The sequence below is a fragment of the Delphinapterus leucas genome, chromosome 2, assembly GCF_059928025.1.
Source record: "Delphinapterus leucas isolate spDelLeu-1000000601 "Yukka" chromosome 2, BTC_Dleu_Yukka2, whole genome shotgun sequence".
NCBI classification, from domain to species: Eukaryota; Metazoa; Chordata; class Mammalia; order Artiodactyla; family Monodontidae; genus Delphinapterus; species Delphinapterus leucas.
The window spans coordinates 81,758,190-81,781,267 of record NC_143130.1 but is presented as its reverse complement, the minus strand read 5'-3'; the positions used below and the strand labels follow the sequence as shown (position 1 = coordinate 81,781,267).

Genomic DNA, 23,078 nt, shown 5'->3' with positions numbered 1-23,078 from the left:
GAACAAAAGCAGAATAATCAGAGATTTAACCATTAAGGAATAAAATTTACTTCAAGGAGAAAACATTTAAGAGTTCCAATCCTTTTGGATTTTGATCATTGTTCCATCCTTACACATCTTTATTTAAGACACAAAAGGTAAAAACTAAAAGGCTCACTTCGTAGGAAGTTCCCACACCATACCTTCACCCAAACACTATAAAGACCAAGTGTTTTCTGATTGGAGATGAACTCAGATGGTAAAACAGACGATCATCAATTCAAACTTTATGGATTCTTTGCTATACTACTGACATTTCTACAAGCTTGGCTTCCTGAAAAATGCACAATAGAAAATTATTATTTATTTACAAAGTGTTCAGCTGTGGACCAATAATAACACTGGGGTCATGAAAACCAAGCCTTTGTTTCTTTTGGCTGCTGCTTGTTGGTGAGGCTCCAGAAGGCTTGAAAAGAGCCAGGCCAAAGTGGACAGATCAGGGGTAGATAAAATTAAGAGAAAACCTGAGATCAGGACCATGAAAAAACTTTTACCTCACAGCAGTGAGTCCACCTCTGACATAATTTCTAACATTCAAATCTCATAAAGACTTAATGAGTCTTATTCCCCATCTTGTTATGGAAGCTTCTCAGGTGATGGGAAAAATAATCCTCCTAGGACCAAAAGAAGGTAAAATAATCACATCTACTTTGGGACAGTCTCCTGCCACTTGCTCAATTTACAGACATGAAACATGCTAGAGTAGCTTAATAAAACAGCTAAAGAGAACAAAAAGCATTACTTTAAAAATCACTATGTGGGAATTCTCTCGTGGCCCAGTGATTAGGGCTCCACGCTTGCACTGCAGGGGGCACGGGTTCGATCCCTGGTAGGGGAACTAAGATCCCACATGCTGCGCCACTGCCAAACAAAAAACCCACTACGTACTACTTTAAATTACTTACTTAAACCACTGCTAAAGAAAAGCTTTGCTTATATTAGCAACAAAGTGTCACAATTAAGACAGCCTCAAAGCATTAAAAATAATCAAGTAAATTAGAATATATATGCAAAGGTAATCTAAAAGCAGCAATCTGAAAATCTGCTGCTATAAGGTCAACATATGAAGAATGAACATTGTTAAAGAAGGAAATGCTCAGAAAAAGTGAGAAAGGTGACATTCTGTGGGATGAAACCTAGTGTCTGGCCAAATGTCCATTTTTTTTTTAATGTATATTTATTTTTGGCTGTGTTGGGTCTTCGTTTCTGTGCAAGGGCTTTCTCTAGTTGTGGCAAGCGGGGGCCACTCCTCATTGCAGTGCGCAGGCCTCTCACTATCGTGGCCTCTCTTGTGGAGCACAGGCTCCAGACGCGCAGGCTCAGCGGCCATGGCTCACGGGCCCAGTTGCTCCGCGGCATGTGGGATCTTCCCGGACCAGGGCACGAACCCGTGTCCCCTGCATCGGCAGGTGGACTCTCAACCACTGCGTCACCAGGGAAGCCCTAAATGTCCATTTTTAATTTAATCTTTTGTGCTACAAGGTTTTGTGTGAGCCTTTTCAGCCCATTGTTTCCCTGCAGTTTGACGGGAGAGCTCCTTGGTCTGGCTAGCCAGGGTGACTGCACTGCCCCCAAGCCTGTCCTTCCAATACAATACCCCATATAATTATTCAGAGAAGAGGCCAGCAGTATGGACCACTATGACACCTGGGTCACGGCCTCTGACATAGAATCTGGGGCCAGATCAAGTCTGGTCCAGCAGCAGAGGAGCAGGAAAAATGCTAAGGGGGATGCGTGGGAAAGGAAAGCTGAGTGAAATGCTCTACTTTAAAATGCTATGTGTAAGCACAGTAACAAAAACACAAATCACATTTGAATGATGTGATTTGGCTTCAAGTTATTGAAATGCTGTAAGACTAGTGTTTCTCTTCTCTCTAAACCATGATGCCATTAGGAGACCAAGTCTCTTCTAAGAGGGATTTCTTTGTCTTGTATTATCAGACTTATGTTAGAATGGAAAAAGTTCATGATGGTTGAAATAATGCGTTACATAAATGCGCTAGTATGCTGATTTACAAAGAGGTTTTTTAGCTAAAAGAGTGTAAATTTTACTTTAAGCCTAGATTAAAAATGCATTCTCCTTTTGTTCATGAACTGAACTTCTGCAAGGGATTGCTAATCATAAACATTAATTCACTTTGCATTAAAAATTTAAAGAAAGTATTTTTTTTTAATGATCACCATGCCAAAATGTTATAAATGTATTCTGTGGTAATCCAGAATATTTATCTGAGTGTAAAACAGACAGAATGGCAGATGGAATGGGCAATCCCCCACTCTCCCAGCTTTCCCTCTGTGTTCTGTAGAACAGCTCTCTCTGGAAGCTGATGGTTGAGTATTTGTCTAAACCTGAAAAGACTCAGTCCCTTTTGTCCTGCACCCCTGAAGGGCCCTAAGACAAATAATACCTCTCACTCCCAGTAAAAACATCCCCTTCTCCTACTGAGTTTAGGGTGATTTGGAAGAAAGTTCTTTGTATGTGACATTTGAGATTAGTTTCCTACCAAAATAAGTACATCCTATTGGTTATCTCTAATTTCAAAACCTTCCCCAAAAGACTGGGATTGTTTTCTAAAATCCAGAAGCATAAGGCTTTCCCAATTATATTGTGTTCACGAATACTGTGATCACGTTATTTCTTTTTTGATCATGTGATTTCATTTTCTACATCTATTAGGCTTTCAAGACTTTTTAAAAAATCTATTTTTTATTTTTGACAAATGTATTACACTTTGGGTTGTCTGGATAAGAAATATTTGGGGTTGAAGATTTCTACTTGAACGCGTTGCCATGAATGAATCTGATTTTCATCCAAACGCTGAAAAACAAATCTGAAAGTGATAATGGAGGCTCCAAGAAACACAGTTTTTGATCTTTTATGCTCTTTTCTTATGGCATTCCTTTCCCTTTGGGAATCCCCATGGAAGAAAGGCACTTCCATGGTCTAATTTTGTAAGATGAGTGAGCAATGCCACTGAGTCTCTCCTACCACACCATCAATGGAATTATGCCCATAGTTGATAGTTCCTGTGGGTTGGGGAAGAGAAAAAGAACGAAGACTCCAAAAAAGCAGGGGCTTAAATGTCTCAAAATCGATAACAGCTTTATGTGAAGCGTACCAATAAGGCTGGTCCACATATATGTTCCTAAATAATTTAAAAGTGAATAAAATAGAGCGATTGCTGATTATAAGAATTTTTAACACAGAAAAAGTGTTAGAATGGGGGGGGTGCATTTTAAAAGGCTGTAAAACTTACAAAGGAAGTTTACTTAAAGTCGTTACGTAAGAAAGTGAAATAAGTTCCTTTGATTATGTTGATATTTCTATCAAGAGCAATTCTTACCCTAAAAGCATCCAAAGTACTTGACTTGCGCTACTGTACTTGGCTTAGCATTTAACTAGCTGCTCTGTCTGCCAACACACAGACACTGTCTGTTTGACATACATCATTGCCTTACAAACAATATTTTTGTAGACTGACAGAGAGAGCCTATTCATGACAACCAAACTTCCCCTGAAGCCATGAAATAAATTTCCTTCCAGGACTAACATTTCTCCCTTTCACTGTCATGGGCTCGCCATGCCATTTTGACCTTTCTGTGAGGCAACATGAAAATACCATCTATCATCTCCTGAACCACGGTGACTTGGTTGGAGGTGCACCGTTTCATGGCAAAAACATCTGTGGTCTGATAACCATTCCTCCAAATCTCAGCCCTCGGCAGTTAAAAGCATGCTTACAAGATGGGAGAGAAGCAGGTAGACAGCTTGAAGCCAGTCTTAAATTTCTTCTCAAGTAGGAAATGCAAGCTGGTAAAATATCAGCTTCATCAATCATGGTGATAAAACATGATTGCATTACTTATTTATGCCTCCTTTAGAACTCACAAGAAGCACTATATTACAGCAATTTACTTAAACTTTGCTGAAGGTACCACTTCAAAATTGATTTTAATGTTAGCAGATAAGAGACTTCTGGGAGTCTGATACAAGCAGGTGCAGGTCATTACCATGTTAATTGGCTATAAACAGTCCACTCAAATTCTCTATAAACCTTAAATCTTTCAGGTACTGAAAGACACTGAAGATGTTTGGGGATGCTTGGAAGTTATTCAGTATATCTTTAAATAGTTTTCAACACATATGATAGAGAATCTGAAGCAATTTGAACATATGAAGTTAAACTAAAAACATTTCCTGAGAAATAAAATATTCAACAGAAGACCTAAGTTTTCTTATATTCAATCTGAAATATATTATTATAAGGGAATTCCCTGGTGGTCCAGGGGTTAGGACTCGGCACTTTCACTGCCGTAGCCTGGGTTCAATCCCTGGTTGGGGAACTAAGATCCTGCAAGCCATGCAGTGCAGCCAAAAGAAAGAAATATATTTTTATAAACACCAGTTTATAAACATTCCAAGGACAGAAGAGATATTTAGTTGTTTAAGGAAATAATTTGTTTTTAGTTCCTCAAGTGACCTTTAATTGGAAGGGTTACTGGATAGTATGAATAAGAAACTGATTTTCTGTATTTTTTTTCTCAGTAGGCAAAAGTATATTACAATGTATGCCAATTGATATAACTTAAATATCCCACCCATCTCTAGAAAATTGTTTTATATAATCAATCGTTATTTCAGAAGTGCTGTCGTTTTAAGCATGTGCATAATCACTGTAAAACCATTCCTAACTTGGAGAAACTAATTAAACACACAGCACAGGGCATTTTTAACCTTTTATTTTTTAAACATTTTGATATATTTTCCTTATTTCTTATTCTCTTATCTGTATGTGCATGTGCTCAAGTGTACATATACACACCACTTTTTCTTTTGTTGAATTATCATACACTTCACACCTAAATACGTGGACATGTTTCCCCTGAGAACAAGGTGAAACATATATAACCACAATACCATTATTACACCCAATAAACTTAACAATGACACAATTTTATCTGATACATAGTCTATTTTTAAATTTCCCACCGATAATGTCCTTTATATTCCCCACCCCCGCCCAAATTCCTGAATCCAATTGAGGGTCACACACTGCTTCTTCATCTAGAATTGTTCCCTGTCCTTTTCCTATCTTTTGTGACAATGACAATGACATCTTTAAAGAATCCAGTCCAGATGTTTTATAGACTATCTCACATCTGGATTTATCTAATTGTTTCCTCATTGTTAGATCCAGACTAAATGTTTTGGGCAAGAATATTACACAGGTTAGACTATGACTATAATATAGGGTTTTTTAATTAAGGGAAATATAACTTAAAATACACATTTTTTGTAACTGCAAATTTGTTATATTTCTTGTTGAAGAGCAACTATCATAGTTTCAAAAGCTTTTCTAACTCCAGAATAGTGTTTTCTTAGTGGCCAATTTTACCTCTGTATTTATCTATATTTATCCATATGAATGTATTCAACTCTTGCCTGACAAGACAATGAAAAGTACCAACTTGTTTTTAGGGTTCTTATAAGATTTCTAGAAATATCTGGGACTCTGTACGTAAATAATGCAAATGCATATTTGTTTCCTTAATTCTCAGTGACTCACACTGGAATGCCAATTTGTAATATACACAGCCTAGGAATAGAGTAAACCAAGAAATCAGGGCCATAAAGTGTGCAATTCAGTTAACATGGGACAAAGAATTAATATGATTAAAACAATCATTGTAATCTCTCAGAGTGGATATACGCATAGAAAAAAGGGCCTTTTAAAAAGAGCGTTTCAAATATAGTTTCTATAGTTTTGTAGGGTCAGAATTAAGGCCCATCTGCCCTGATTTTTCTTCTGAGACAAAAGGCCATTTTATGAAAAGAGTGGGAGTGTATTCAAGAAAGGGAAACCATACTAAAAATCATCATACTTGGTCATCCAGATGGAGAAATGTGAAAGTTCAAAATATTTATTTTAATTGTTTCCTCCGTTAGTATCTCTAGGTCATCCAAAACGCTGTAACTTGTTAAATGATCCTAGAAACTACAGGAATCTTCTTCCCTTATTAGCTTAAGTCATTGTCAAGCATAATATAGTTTTCAATACAGATTCACAGAGACTCTCCAACAATGTGAGCATATGGTTTTTTCGGAGGTACTGTATTTTGGGAATTTAGTTAGTATATCAAAATCTTCTAATAATTAAAATATCCTGTTCCCCCCAGCTACCAGTGTTTGTGGTTTGCTTTGGCTGCAAGGAAGCTCATAGCTAAATTCATAGGCATTTCTAGCAACTGTACAGGATCTTACAGCATGCAACAAAGAAGTCGTTATCCTGGTTTCACTGACTCTTTCAATCTTGATTTCTCTTTGCTCCAATTTTTTCATCTAAGTATAGTCAATTAAAATATACTTTACTGTTTTCTCTCATTATGATCAAATACGTGTTTGTTACAGAAAATTTATGTAACTCAGGCCAAAAGAAATAAAAATAAAATATCCTTAAGACTGGCACCCAGAGATAAGCACTGTGAACATTAGTTTGTATGTTTTTTCATTCCCTTTCCTATCCATATGCACCCATACTCAGTATTATTTTATATTTCATAACTGTTTTTTTTCAGTTAATATCCTATGGACAACTATTCCTATTATTAAATATTCTAAAACATTCCTTCTAATGTCTACATTTATTCAAATTGTATGGATGTACGAAGTTTACTTTATTAAACCTCTGTAGCTGAATATTTAGGTTTTCTCCAGCTTTTCACAATTATAAATGACCCCATACACTACAGTGAGCATCCTTGTGGTAAGTGTTTGTGCATGTTCATAATACTTTCTTATGGCAGGTTCTATTAATAGAGTTGCTGGGTAAAAGAGTGTATATTATTCCACCCCCTGTTGGTGTTGCCTAATTATCCCTAGAAAAGCTGTGTATCAATTTACACTCCCACTATTAATATGAGTGTTCTTTAATCCCAAACACTTACTAACACTGGGCCTTATATCACCTATTTCTTTATTTTGTTGAATTTTGTGTTTCTGTATTGAGTTACTCCAAATCTTTCTTAGAAGGAAGCAGGAGGTATATAAATTTGAAATAATGATTAGCTAGATATATTTACAAAATCTACCAGGGAAGATGTATAAATTGTGATAATCAGGCACAATGTGGTGCCTACCGTCTGCACAGGTTTCCTAAGTTATTGTTAACATCCTGGCATGCTGAGAAAGCTAAGATGCCATTTTTACCTTCAGCTGAAGCAACTGCTCTAGTTTCTATGATAAAGTAAGTGTCAATGGAGTCACCTATCTTGGCCAATTCAAGAAGCCTCCATTTACATAGGACAGCCTACGTTCTGGGATGTTATGCAAAGTCTTTGAAGAGTTCAAACATCTCAAAATGGAAGAGAAAAGTACAATTTCAATAAACTCTGTCAGGATTATGTTAATCACAGCAGCTTATCCAAATGAACTGATAAATCAAGTTGTTTAGACAGGAAAATATACCAGTATTTAGCCTGTTTTGATGATTAGTCTATGACTATGTTTACATCATGCCTCCTTTAAGTCTTTCATTATTCCATTAAGGTCCTTCACCTAGTTAACTTCTATTATCTTTTAGATCTCAATTCACCATCATTATCTTTTAGATCTCAATTCACCATCAGTATCAGTATTAGATCTCAATTCACTAACCCAATGCGCACTCGCAAATTATATGCTGTCCTCCATAACTTATCACTCCCTATGCTTTTCCATCGCAGCACTTACAAAAGCTGGCAATTACAATTTATATGGTGGTTTGATTAATGTCTGTTTCATCCTCTAGATTGTAACGTTTCATAACTGTGGTAGTTAGTTAGAAATAAGCAATCATCTATTTTAGAATAGTGGTCTCTAAATTTTTTTCATTTTACCCTCCATTAGTAATTTTTTTTCTAGCAAGCATACTCATAACATATATACACGTGTGACTGTCCTATTATGTACACTGTGAAATAAACATACAAAAATATTTTTAAAGGCTAAGATAAAAAATACTTTCCTCCAGTAATGCCTGTCTTGTAGCTTGCTCCCCTCCACCTCATGGTGTGTATAATAATTTGTACAAAGCTTAACATTTCATTTGCATTAAGTTTTTTTAAGAACAAGCTTAAAACAGAAACAAAACAAAACCCCCAAGTATAATTACTGCTATGCAGCAAATGTTTTTTTTCTATCCACCCTGAAGTTTCTTTCATGTGCTAATGTGGTATTTAAAAAACCTCCTCTCCTTTAACTTAGATCTTTAAAGACCTCACACATCTAAAGATTCTTTACATTCACCAGAAACTTCCAGAGTGGTCTGAGGGTTGACATGCAGTATGATTAATGGATAGTACTGATTTAATTTCCTAAAACAAGAGTTTTCCCTTCTGTAAGGAAAACTGTTGTTCGCAATTCATGTCAAGCATTTTACCATGCTTACAGATTCTTATTTTTAAATAAGAAGGCAAAGCTTATTGAAATTTTTCCTTCATTTATAAAATTACCACTGGAAAAGTTCTGGCCTATAAAACAATCAAGAGCTGATCAGTAACTATGAGCATCTTCCTAATACCAAAGAAACATGGCTTTTATTTGTTACCATTTTAATGAGGTTTTATTCGCACATGTAGAAAGGAAGCAGAAAATATAACAGAAGATAAATTTAATAAATAAACTTCAAAATGTAAATACAAAGTGCTATACAGACTACTGGGATATTTTAGGAGCTAGATACACAAGGTTAAAGATTCAGGATTAAAGTATTAGTTAAATAATTATTAAATAGATATGAACATCATTAGACAGTAAATTATTGAAGTTTCTTCAAAGATCTTAATTTGGTGTCATTTGGAATGAAGTTAAAAATTCTTCTGTGCGGTAGGGATGGATTGGGAGTTTGGGATTAGCAGATGCAAACTATTATATACAGGATGGGTAAACAACAAGGTCCTACTCTATAGCACAGGGAACTATATTCAATATCCTATGATAACTCATAATGGAAAAGAATATGAAAAAGAATATACACATATGTATAACTGAATCACTTTGCTGTACAGCAGAGATTAACACAACATTGTATATCAACTATACTTGAATGAAATAAATTTTAAAAAATACTTTTCCTGGAGACAAACAGCAGGACTAATTGTGTTCTCATATACTTTTTATATTTGCTACCTGAAGAAAAATTTGACTACTTAACACACAAAGAGAGAAACAATTGGCAATCCCCATTCTCACTCATATTTCAATAGTGCCTGTTTCTGGGTTTTTTGGTAAGTTTTCTGTTGTTTTGCTTTCCCTAAAGAAAAGATATTTCAAGTGGAAATTTGCTTTGAGGGAGACAGCAGGAAGGGATATTTGATGAGAGTGAAGGAAGCAGTGAAGGACACTTTGCCTCCGGCATCCCCAACTCTTTAACTACTCTAACATCAGACCCCAAACTTAAGTGACCTCAGACTCAAAAGTGGAAACACATCACAATTGGTATTTCACTTTATAGACTGGTAAAAAAAACACTGCCACTTGAAATAATGGAACTTCCTTATCCTGCTTATTTTCCCCATCTCCCCAGGGGCTTACTTTATTTAGGGTTCTTTTCAGTCGGGCATGAGAAGCGAGGCTCCACAAGTACTGTAAATCTTTACCCCAGCAACAAAGGTCAAAGAGTTATCTGTGCTATGTAGTTTGAGAGTAGATGATTTTCTTTATTCTTTTCTTTCTTTCTTTCTTTTTTTAAGAAAACAAAACGTATGCATATGAAACACAGCAAGCTAATTTAGGTACTAAAAGAATTCCTCTTCTATAGATGAACTGCTTTCTCTAGAAAACTACTAAATATCAACTTTTCAGGCATTTTACAAAGGGAAACTAGATGCAACCGAGTTTCCCTCCCCACCACCGTCTGCTAGAAAACTTGCCACACAGCTGCTAAAGCAGTAATATAACTTCAAACCTACAAAAGTGATGACCATTTAGGCAAATGCATCAATTTCATTCTTGAAAAAAAAAAACAACTTTGCTTTATCCTTTAAAAAAAAAAAAAGAGTAGGCTTTTTTGTTCACAAATTATACCTCATTTACTAACAAGACAAATGTTTTTCAGAGCTTTTCATGTTTAGAGCATTCTGAAAGGTAATGACTGTTCAAGACTAAGAATATAAAAGTCCAGGAAAAACTATCGAAATTCTTTTCCCAATTATTTTTTTGGCTTTGATATGGAAAGTTGAACCTTAATATCTTTTTAAAGATGGATAAACATATTTAAGAAAACATAGGCATTTATTGTTGCCTTTCTTCTCTCTCACCAAAACAATCTTTTTTTTTTTTTTTAAAAAAAAACAATCTTTTTAAAGTAGGAAGTAAAACTGTTGAGTGTAACATCCCATAGCGTGCCACTGATACAATTCTGATACAGTACAATATACAGCACAGAGTAAAAGGCATTTATTCTTTCAGGAGACACTGTCATTTTAATGCTCTTTGCAATCCTCTGAATTTAAGTGGCAGAAATGCAATTTTAACAGTACTGCTATTACATTCAACTGAGTTACAAAAAAAAAGCTACAAAAAGGCTTTCATATACTGAAGAGGGCAAAATATCTTCTGTGATCTGCTGCAAGATACAATCTGGAATTTGCCAACTATATTTCTCCCATAATATAGCAGCAATGGTTTGTCTAATCCCTTTTGCTTCTTTCTTAATCAAAATTCCTCTATCTTTTGCGGCAAGTAAAAGAAACTGATAAATGTTCAGAATTGCACCAAATTAAGAATATAAATATGACCTCATCTATATGGAAAGAATATGGAAAGAATTTCAGTTTCCTAAGGTCTATGAAGATGATTAAAAAAAAATAAGATAGCACTGAAAGTGACAACTCAGAAAATGAGAATGTTCAAAATTTCACATAGTAAGAGAAATTTCAATGAGATTTGTTGGATGTGCCCCACTTTCCTGAAAATGACCTAATGTCTTTCATTTTACAATTATGCTGACAATGGTTTCTTCTGCTCAAATCTTTGCAGCTAAGACAGAAAGATGCTGGGTCCCTTGCAGCAGGACAGCATCAGTGTGTAGGCTTAACTCCAAACTGCACACCAATGATTCACCATCTCAGATCTTCTGAAATCGAACCCATATATTAAGCTGCTAGAGACATCTCCACCAGAACACCAACCTTTCCAACTCAACATGGTCAAAACTGAACTTAATATCTCCCACTTTTCCAAACCTGGTCTTAACTCCTAAAGCTCTACTCCAATTAAAGTATCGTCCACCCAGAGCTCTTGAGAACTGGTCCAACTTCTTCCTTACCTAATCATATTTACAAACAGCTAATAGTTACTGAGCACTTACTATGTACCAGTGCACCTTGTTGAGGGTTCCGCATGTACTAGCACACTTAATTCTCAACATCCTGGACATTGTGCAAATTGAGGTTCGTGGAGGTGCAGTAACTTGACCAAGATCAAGTGTGTGGGGAGCTAGAATTCAAAGCCTGGCCATCTTATCTCAAAACCCTCAGTCTTCTATTTTAAATTTTAAAACTGACATTTTGGGGATGTATGGTTCTATTTAACACATGCACAGATTTGTGTAACCACCACCACAATCAGGAAACAGAACAATTCCATCATATCAAGAAACTGCTGGTGCTGCCCCTTTGTAGTTAAATCCTACTCCCACCCCAATCTATGGCAATCATTCATCTGTTCTCCATCCCTATAGTTTTGACTTCTCAAGAATGTCACATAAATGGGGACTTCCCTGGTGGGTAAGTCCCCACGCTCCCAATGCAGGGGACCAGGGTTTGATCCCTGGTCAGGGAACTAGATCCCACATGCCTCAACTAAGAGTTCAAATGCCACAACTAAAAGATCCCACACGCCGCAACTAAAGATCCCACATACCACCACGAAGATCGAAGATCTCACATGCAGTAGCTAAGACCTGGCACAGCCAAATAAATAAATTTTTTTTAAAAAAAAAGGAACGTCACATAAATGGAATCATACAGAATGTAACCTTTTGAGACCAGCCTCTTTCACTCAGCATAATGCCAATATTCATCAACAAACTATCGCAAGTAGCCATATAGTTCATTGCTTTTTATTGCTGAGGAGTAATTCAATGGTATGGGTACATCACAGTTTGTTTATCCACTCACCCACTGAAGGACAACTGTTGTTTCCAGCCTGGGGGGGACTGTGAATTGAGCTATACATTTTATGTATAGGTTTTTGTGTGAACTTCAGTTTTCATTTTTCTACAGTAAACACATAGGAGGAGATTGCTGGGTCACGTGGCACAGGCATGTTTAACTTCATGAGACAGCACTGAACCGTCTTCTAGAGTGGCTGTACCATTTTGCATTCCTACAATAATTCATAAGAGTTCCAGGTGTTCTGTACCCATGTCAGCACTTCTTATTGGCAGTTTTGACATTTAAAGAAATCTTAGTCATTCCAATAGATATGTAGTGGCATCTTATTGTAGTTAAAATTTTTTAATTTGCATTTTGGTAATGGCTAATGACGTTGAGCATCTTTTCATAGACCCCTTAGGCATAATCCCTATATATGAAGGTCTCCTATTAGGCCCACATGTAATCAGTCAAGTTCTAAGTGTGAAAAACTTCATACCTGCCTTCTCTCCAATGAACTACTGTCTTAGCTTATACTTATTATTTTAGATTATTTCAACAACCATTTTATTGATTTCCTGTCTTCAGCAACCCCCTCTCTCCCTGGCTCATGCTCACTGCATTCTCTAAACCTATCCTCTACAATACGATTACCAGTTATCTGTCTAAACAAGCCATGTCATTTTCTCATTTAAAAACTGGCTGGCTCTGCACTACTAACAAGATAAGACAAAGACTAATTTATCAAGGTACACAGGGTCCTTAAAACATGGGACCTAGTTAACTCTATGGTTTTAGCTTCCGTAACTCCTACCCATGCAACCCATGTTTCAGCCATAGCAAACTAATGAGGCTACCTCTTTTAATCTTTTTGTTTCTGTACATTTTAAGCTCCTATGATTGGAATGATTTTCCTCCATTTCTCTACTGGGCAATTTTTTAGCATACAGTAAAATTAGTCATTTATCCTCTGTGCTTTCAGAGTAGTCTGACTATACCTCAATTTTGTCTATCAGCACATTTTCCTATGAACGCTGATAGGTCCTCCAGGCTGAACTTAAAACACTTTGGAGGCAAGCATGCCATTTTACATTCAGGTTCCTTGTGCCCAATCCAGGGCCTGGTGAGTATGTGCATTCAATCAATATACGTTAATTTTTAAATTTTAAAAATAATGGGGAACACATACATAGAAACTTCTGAGAAAAATGTGTATTGTATGAACCCTAAAATTAGAAATTTTGCATTTCTAATTGGCACTATCTTCTAGGCAATGTCTTCATGAGGAGTTAGGAGAAGAAATCACAGAAGTCAAAACTGCATGTTGTGGGGATGGTTTCGATTTTGCAGTTAATTTGCTGGTAATTAATTTACACTAATTAAACGGTAACTGCAGCCCATTATCAGTCATTTCTAAATGGAGTTCAACTGATCTGCAAGGCCAAAGAGGTTCTGTGTTATAAGCCTTCTAGTAGGGCCCAAGAGACCAGCCCCAGGAAAGCATAGGAGTCTCTTTATCTGAGACCTACTGAGTTCCATAAAACACTGTACTCACTTTTACAAACAGTACTGTAGCTCTTAGAGCCCACTGTGAAGCTCAATGATAGCAGCTGAGTGGGTTGAAAAATAGTCTCCTTTCGAGTGACTATGAAACGCTCCTGGCTTCATGCTGTCGATTCAAAGAACAGTTTGTGTTATGGGTTTATGGAATCCATGGCTATGTTTATTTCTTTGATCATTTAAAAACATAATATTTAATTAACTTGGCACTATCACAGTTACCTAAAATGAGATGACCACATTAAGAGTAATTAGGTTTTCTCAGGGGATAGAATATGTTATTAGATATATGACTGGATGCCTCCTGAGAGTTTACTCAACCCAAATGAAACATAAATTAAAACACTTTAACTAATACAGTTATAGAACTGGCTTAAAGGGAGGCATAAGCCAAAGGTCCAAATACCTTTCCCTTATATGTTAAAATGGTAGTCATTTTTTTTTTCCAGATATGGGATCAATATTACCTAACACTTTGTAAATGATTTTTGAAGAGGGTCTGCACAGTGAAATTTCCAAATTTGCTGATCTGGTGGATATTATATTATACGATGATCATAATCTCCAAAAGTTGAGTATAAAGCGATTTAAAGCAACAGAATAAGCTGTTTTCTAAAGGAATTTTAACTTACCATTTGTGTACATGGAAACTGCCATGTACAGTAGGGACTACAGCAAACTTAGAGTATAGACTTTTATAACATGTGTGAACCAGAAAGTAAAAAGAAAGTTCACAAAACCTCCTCTTTCAGGGAAGAAGCAGTTCTGAGCTGCTTTTATGTCTCATTTCTCTATATTATATTCTACACACTGCAACAGAAAGATATTTCTGAACATAAATCTGATCAGGCCACTGAACTGCTTAAAATCATTTAATGGCTTCACACTGCCCTTAGGACAAAGCCCAAATTCCCTCACGTGCCTTACCAGGTGTTGGCCTCTTGCAGGCCTCTCCAATTTCACTCTGGTCAAAGAAACACTTAGTTCCTCCAGAACATGGTCTCCCTCACCTCCTGGCCATCCCACATAAATTTCAGCATTCCCTGAGTATTTCCTGGGTTCTGCCATTCCCTCTTTGTAAAGGCAGATTTACCCTGAAGCTATGAAGCTTAACTTTCAGAGCCCTTGACCTGCATGGGGTCTATTAAAGACACTGTACTACAGTGTATTTTTATATTATTTTAATTTATTTTATTATATATTATTTTATCAGGCTCCACATAACCTGTATCTGCCCCTGCCCCTTTGCCTGCCTAATACTAATCTTCCTTTAGATCTCAACATAAATGTTATTTCTTCTTGAAAGCCATCCCCATTTTAGCCCTAAAATAGGTCCGAGGGCCCTGCCAAGTGCCGTAACAGCAATCTGACATCTACTAGCAAGGAATTCATCACACCTTATTTTAATTGCTTATTTAATTATCATTTTCCTCCTAAGTTCCCCAAATGCTATGATTATGCCTACACTAAATATGGCTGTGTTCTAATGTAGGGACTACCACATAGTGAGTTTGGTAAATACCTGAGAATGAATCTGTGAATGAGTATCAGTGGCAAACAAGATATAGAAACGAAGGGCCCAAATGAGAAGATTATACCTGAAAGCCTGTGATTCATCCACTCCTTGGATGTTTGGGAAGAAATGTACAGGCTGAATGATGATACTCATGAAAGGCCATGTTTTTCTCCATGTGTAAGCTGAGAAGTATGGGGAAGTGTGACTAGAAGCAAGATAAGCAGTAAGAAGTGCAGTAAACATGGACTAAAGAAAGGTTTAGTAGTAACAATAATTAAAAACTATAATTGGCTTGACAATTAACAGAGTCAGAAATATAGGAACCTAGAAGGCACAATAACAAATTTCTGAAAGATTTCCAACAAGAATAACAAACTACAGCTAAGAGTTATTAAGTTATAAAGAATTAACACTGGCTATTTAGGAAAAATATTACTAGGTCATCTAGACCAGTGTTTCCACTGTTATGTGCACACTAGCCACCTAGTAATTATATTAAAATGGAGACTCTGATTCAGTGGGTCTGGGGAAGGGACAGGGCAAGCCTGAAATTCAGCATTTAAATAAAATTCCAGATTATGCTGCTGATCCTGGGACCACACTTTAAAGAGTAAGGACTATAAAGTCTACAACTGGAATTGGCAAACCATAGTAATATGGTCTACTGTCTTTGGGTTACCTGCCAACTAAAAATGGTTTTATATTTTTGAGCGGTCAGAAAAAATTTTAAGCAATATTTTGTGACACGTCCAAATTATATGAAACTCAAATTTTAGTCTCCATAAATACAGTAAGGCTTTTTACTGGAACATAACCAACACCCATGCGTTTATGAATTTTCTATGCTGCTCTGTGCTACAGTGGCAGTGGAAGAGACCATATGGCCCACTGTATTAGTCTGCTTAGGCTACCATGACAAAACACCATAGGCTGGATGGCTTAAACAACAGAAATTAACTTCTCATAGTTCTGGAGACTGGGAAGTCCAAGATCAAGGTCTGGCAGCAGTCCGTTTCTGGTAAGAGCTCTCTTCCTGGCTTGTAGACAGTCACCTTCTCTTTGCCTCATACGGTGGAGAGAGCTCTGGTATTTCTTCCTCTTCTTCTAAGGGCACCAGCCCTATTGGATTAGGGTCCCACCCTTATGACCTCATTTAACATTTGTCACTCTCTCAAAGGCTTGATCTTCAAATACAGTCACATTAGGGGTTAGGGCTTCACCATATGAATTCGGTGGGAACATAAACATTCAGTTCATAAAGCCCACAAAGCCTGTAATATTTACTATCTGACTCATTACAGAAAAAATTTGCCTGGCCCTGGTCTAGACCCTTGTTTCTCAAAGTGAGCAGAAATGCAAAAATTTCAGGCTTCACCCAGACCTACTAAATTTTAACAAGGTCCCTGGGTAAACTCATACACATATTAAAGCTCAAGAAGTAGTGGTTTCCATATCTAATGATCATGGTAAGTTATATGGGAAAAAAATTTTTTTAAATACAGATTTTCAGACTCTACCCTGGGAAGAGAACTATGTTATTGTAAAAACAACTACAACAGCTAACATTTGTTGAGGACTTACAATGCAATTTACAATGCAATGTTAACCCTTATGTGTATTATGTCATTAAATCTTCCTAACATTCTAAAATAACTATTATTATTATTATCCCTATTTAAAAGATTAGGCAAACAACGAGGATTTAATTTGTTAATAAGCTGTGGAGCTTGTAAGTTAAACCTAGGCAGCTGAAGCTTAGTCAACTGACGTTTTTCTTTTAACTATCAGTGCCACGTGCCTCCCATAACAAAGCACCGTAGATGACGCACCATGGGAATGACTGACACCATCTGGGGTCACAAGAGGATTCCCAGAAGAGTTAAGACTTAAAAGTTGAGCAAGATTTTTTCCAGAGAGAAGAGACAGGTCTCCAATTTTGTCCAGAGAGCGTTAAAAATATTTTAAAACGGAAGATTACCTTTCATCCTAGAAGAAGAATTTAAGGAAAGATAAACAGATGATTAACTGTAACTTTTGTATAGTTCTTACAGTTTCATCAACCTGCAAACATTCTGTTTTTAACTAGAGGTAGTTGCAAATTGGCAAATGAAAATCTTTTTCTTGTCTTAATGTAGCAGTACGTTTTTAGTAATGGGATTTTTAGAAGTGGATGCTCCATTTCTTTTGAGGTATTGGTTTTTTAAGTATTTCTTTTTTAATTTTAAGTATTAAGGTTCTAAAATGTGATTTGAATATCAATCATATTTGGCATTGTTGGATATTGCAGAGAAGGGAATTTTCAAAAATTTTTACTCTCTTGATAAATTAGGAATAAATAGTTCAGTGTTCCCTAAAGTCTGTGTTTAAGTTTCAGCATGTTTTGTCTTGATAAAAGATTAAACACAACATAATAACTTAAAAGATATTTAACAGTGAAGGAAGTGAAATACAGTACTTTTTAAATGTTCCCTTTGTTATGTTATAATTTGTACTCACAGTCAATTTTATGGCCTACATAGTAGGTGGTTTCCAAAATCATTTCTTTAAGAAGTCTACTGACTTCAGTTAAATGAACTTATTTTGTAATTATTTGAAAAGAATGAAAGAATACAATCAGGTACTGTTCAGAGCAACTATTTCTACTAAAAGTGAAAATTAACTGTGGTAAAGCACAGGAAGAACTGAAGAGAGGCAAAAAATGTGAGGTTATGTCCCCAAAGATCTTTCCTGTGGTAAATGACAGCAATAATGTTAATGGAATTTTTACACCAAGCCTAAAAATTGGTCTGTTAACAAATAAGTGAAAAGTGATCTCACAGAAACCAATGCTGCTTTATGAAGTCAAAGCTCATCTGGACAGAATGCTTAATGATATTTATGTTGTCGACTATACATTACTTCAGCATGGAAGACTCCTGGCATCTATAATGACATTTAAACTGGTAGTCAATATCAAAGCACCAGATTATCTGAAATGAATTTATAGGCTAAGTCAGTATGGAACTATACACTTGAAATTATTCACAATTAGGAAGATTTTGTTAAAAAATATAGTGTATTTTTTACTCCGTCTTATGTGAAATTTGCAGACCAACCACATTATAAGGATTTTCACCTGTAGCATGTTTCCAAAGATTTTCTGAGTGTTATCTAAGGCTTCCTTGTGTGAGAGGGGTGAGGGAAGACAGTCTCTGAAAAGACTTTGGCTTGCTTTAAAACGTGACTTCCATATTTCGTAAACTGAGTGATTCTAATTCTCTTCGAAACAAAATCGCTATTATAGTAAGGTTCACAATGACCCCTCTCTGCTCGAAGTGGTCTCGAAGTGATCTCCTTTATGCCACAAAATCTTGTTCTGCCTCGACTAAAGGAAAGCTTACAACTTTCTCCAGCTATATCAGCTTGGCTCACCAGTGCTAGTTGTTTTCTTTCTTGAGATATGTAGCCACACAACCAAATCCTATTCTACTATAGTGAAAGATAACACCCAGAAATCTGACTTGATTTTACCATGCTTCTATACAAACTGGCTAAGGGACTCTAAAATTACATCATTAACTAGGGACTGTTTCCTCAGACTCCTACTCCCAGCAGAAACTGGGAGTTACAACTTTAGATTTCTCAAAAAAACGATCTGAGTTTTGAAGGTGTGATTTTAAATATTTTGGATCTTTACAATTGGTGCTAAATAAAATGCTCATTAATCATGCTCGCTGTGAAATTTAATAGCACAAATTCTTTGACAAAAAAGAAGCTAAAGATTATCTAACATCAGTGTCCTAAATGCTAAACAACAGCACTATTTAAATAATCCCCCCCTTTTCACTCTATTCTACACAGACAAAACAATTAAGAACGGTTTCTGACAATCAGCTTATGAAAACAGTCCTCTTGCAATTAGAAACTCTAACTTCAGAATTTGAAGCCAATTTCTGAAATAAACAGACCAAAAAAGGAGGAACAAATTATTTCAATCAGTCTATTATCAGGGAACACAAGTGTGCTATTAATTTTGCTTCTGTTTATTATGTGATGAATGAAACATTTAAAAATTCTATTTAAAACTGAACTAAACACTGAAAGTGCCAAGGAAAAAAAACTAAGTGAAAATAATTACTACGAAGATGCAAAACCTTGAAGAAAACCACAAACCACAATTTAGAACAAATCAAATAAACATTAAATCACAAGCCTAGTGCTTTTTATCCAACTCCCCCAAAGTAAACCACTTCCAATAAAATCAAACTGTATATATTAAACTCATTAAACTAAAACAAACTAACAACGTCAAAAATACCTCCACTGCTCTGCCAATATTTATATTATACTAATAAGGACACAAGAGCCTTTTTTAGCCACTTTAAAAAACAAAACATTCTACATCTCAGGGAATTGAGCTTTGAGGGTTTACAGTAAAATGTTCTAAAATAACTTTCATTACTAAGTACAATTAAATTTAGTTAATCAGAAATTTGGGAGAAAATTGGACAAGTGATTCAACTTAATCTTTTGGTTTAATCCTTGTTTTTAGCAGTGGTCACATCTGTTACATTTTTTTAATCCAGTGCTATAATGCCTTACTTTAAAAAGAATTTAAAATACTTGTTAAATGAATTGAAATATATGAACTCATTCACCTATTTCTTTCTTTCAGAAACAAAGAACTGTATGTATTACTAAGGAGAATGTGTCCCCAAAACATACTTTTTTATTGAAAACTTCATTACCTGAAGTGGAAACAAAAAGGGCAATCAGAAAGGGGATTAGTATGAAAATGAAATTTTGAGGCATCAGTTTCCTACTCAAATTGACACTGAATCAGCAAACAAAAGCATTTAAATTTCATTTCCAAGACCACTTAGTAAATCTAGTTCCGGTTAGAGTATCTTTAATGTGCAAAAGCTCAGTAAAAGCAAGTATTCACCATGTAAGACACAGATAGGGTTCCCTTAACCTACTGCCCTCTAGACATATCACACTCTGTTAAACAGGCAGCTACCGCCAGATGCTCGCGCTAAAAATGGTCACAGATGGTCAGTTGTCCAGTTAATAGAACATACTGCTCTCCCAACAGCCAAAAGTAAGACGGAAAGCAGTGAGAGCTGTTAACACTTGCCTGCTTAGTGGGTTAAACCCATTAGCTTGCTGTAAGCTTGGCTAGGCCCCAAGAGTGACTTTGTAGAAAAGGAAGATGAGACCTTAGGGCTCTCAAGATTAGAAGGCATCTTAAAGGTGATCTAGTCAACAGCTGCACAGTGCTTGAATCCACACAACTGCATCCCTGCCACTCAGCCGATCCAGCCCTGGACACGGCAACTCCAGGGGTATGGAACGGGCCATCTAACAAGAAAGCCCTACAGCTATGAGAGAGTACTCTGCAACCCTGCACTGCAATTACTCCAGCCACCCAGTCGACTCCAGTCAGGAGACACGCGGCTATTTTAATAGACGGGGTATACTGAGTATAACAAAATCATTTCCTACTTTTATGCACTATAAAATGATTTTAGATCCTTTGCAAATGGCACATGCAAAGGCTTTTATGACATAAAAACACAGGCAGTAAATAGATGTAATTTATTTTCAAAACATAGACAGAAATAAAGGTATATAGGATGGAAAGCCATTATTCAGAGATTACAAAAAATTTCAACAAAAATCAATGGATCTTCATATATATGCCATCTGTAGAAAAATTTTAAAGAATTGTTTTTAATTGGCTAAGTTTTAATAAAATGTTTCTCTAAACTTTTCACAAGCACAGCAGTCTTTTGTTTTTTTCTAATAAATTATTCATCTGTTTAGAATAAGCTACCTATATGTTCAATAAGACTTGTCTAACAATCTACTGTTTTACCTTCAATGTACGTATACTTCCTTATCAGTGAAGAAATTGGAGGTACTGAGTTTGATGTATGATTTTTCATCAAAAATTGTCTCAAATCCTGTTTCTTAACTTGATACTGACTAAAATTTTCTTGACTAAATGACATGCATGTGGAAAGGGAGGGCACCCTGAGAAGGCATGGCTAGAAAGAAATGCTGCTGAATGGCTGACAGTAGGTTGGGCTAACGTCATCTGAGTATCAATGGCTTAAGGAAGGTCACCCTGGAACATATGTAACTTCTCCTCGTCTTTTATAAAGCTGTGTGACAGGGATCAACTGTGAAACTTATTTAACCTAATGCAGATTCAATTAAAATCCAACACAACAAGATTACGAGCAAAACGGCACCTGAAAAATTACGGCAAAGAGCTGGAAGATGGGGTTCTGCGTCCCTGGGTCTGAAAACAGATTCCCACCACTGCTTCTTACTGCACAGGGATTTGGGTCTAATGCTGTTCTCACAGCTTGTGCTGTGAGGCCAGGGAAAAATAATGAAGCAGTCCCCTGTGGGACCCCTGTGCCTCTTCCCTTCCTGCACTCCAAAGGGCAGTCTGTTACAGGGAAAGCCAGAGTGCTTGTAAATTTCCATTATGTGCAGAGGGTGTGGTAACAATCCAGTAGGAATTTAGTTGATGCTGCTTTGTGCTTAAGGGTAAAAATCTACTCACAAGCAACAAATAGCTAAGTGTGCATTCTACACCTTGAGTACGTTTATACTCACGCATTTACTGTAGTTATAAGTGTCTTTACTTTCTACTAAACATGTTTTCATCATGAAATCCTTTCACTGTGCAAAGATAGGATGAATAGGGAATAAAAGTGTCTTTCAGAACTCTGATGAACCCAAACACAAAATTAAGTGCTTTTTCTTTAGTGTTTCTGGGTTAGAACTACATAAAGTAAATATTTACAGTTACATGGGTCATATGTAAGAGCATTATTTTGTACATAATTTACATATCTTTCACACATGCAAAATAATACACCTACCTGGCACTCTCAGGCAATTTCTAAGTTAAACTTAAATTATTGTGTATTATCTGATCATTTGGTGATATTCCTAATTTTACATTTCTATTCTACATCCACCACACAGTCACAAGAATTGATCAGGATCTCACTCCACCAGAAGTGAACTTTAGAAAGAAAATCGATGCCCAAAGGTGGGGAGAAGATAGAAAGATAACCTGGTTATCTGACATTGTACCGATTCACTCACAATGGTGAGTCAAGGACCATTCACTGACTTAAGCAGGAGAATATGCACAATGATGTAGCAGGGTCAATTCTTTTTACCATTAAGTCATTACTTCTGCCTTATATCCTATAACTTTTTTCCCAATTGGTCAGGGAGGAAGGAAAAAAGGAAAAACAGTACAGGTTCACTCACCTAAACCACTGAGAGTATAGAGAAGGTCACTGGTAGCTAAGAAAATGGGTCCACTCTCCTGCTGCCCTTCTTCTTTGTAGTACAGCTTGTAGCCCTGAATGGTTGCTGTGTTCTCAGCATCTTGTTGCCACTTTACAGAAATGGTGGTACAATTCAGAGGCTCCAAATGTAACTCTGGAGACTTAGGGGCTAGAAAAATTCACCAGATGAATAAGAAACTCGTAATGCACATGAAAACACAGAATAGTATATAGCTCTCTCTGTTTTAAACCAACAGTTGCATAAAAATTCAATGCCAACAATTATACTTTACCTTAATATTAAAAATTCCACAATGATATTAAATTTTGAGACAGAATTAAAAATATAAAATACTACCTGAAAAACTAAGGTATATAAATAAGAACAAAATTACATGTGTATTTTAAGTTTTTTCAAAGAAGCAGTATGTGTTTCCTAATTTTGACCATCCAATATTCCCCTGTGATAGAACAGGCATTATTATTAATCAATTAACAAGAAAAAGCCAGTCACGTTACATTCCACATTA

General features: G+C 36.2%; 1 protein-coding gene across 1 annotated transcript in view; it reads right to left on the bottom strand.

The window, feature by feature from the left end:
* PRTG (protogenin) overlaps positions 1-23,078 on the bottom strand; it is a 129,262-nt gene that overhangs the window by 38,277 nt on the left and 67,907 nt on the right. Inside the window, exon 11 of the mRNA XM_089907180.1 lies at positions 22,529-22,717. Within this exon, the coding sequence (XP_089763306.1) occupies positions 22,529-22,717 (189 nt within the window). The remainder of the gene's footprint in view (positions 1-22,528; positions 22,718-23,078) is intronic.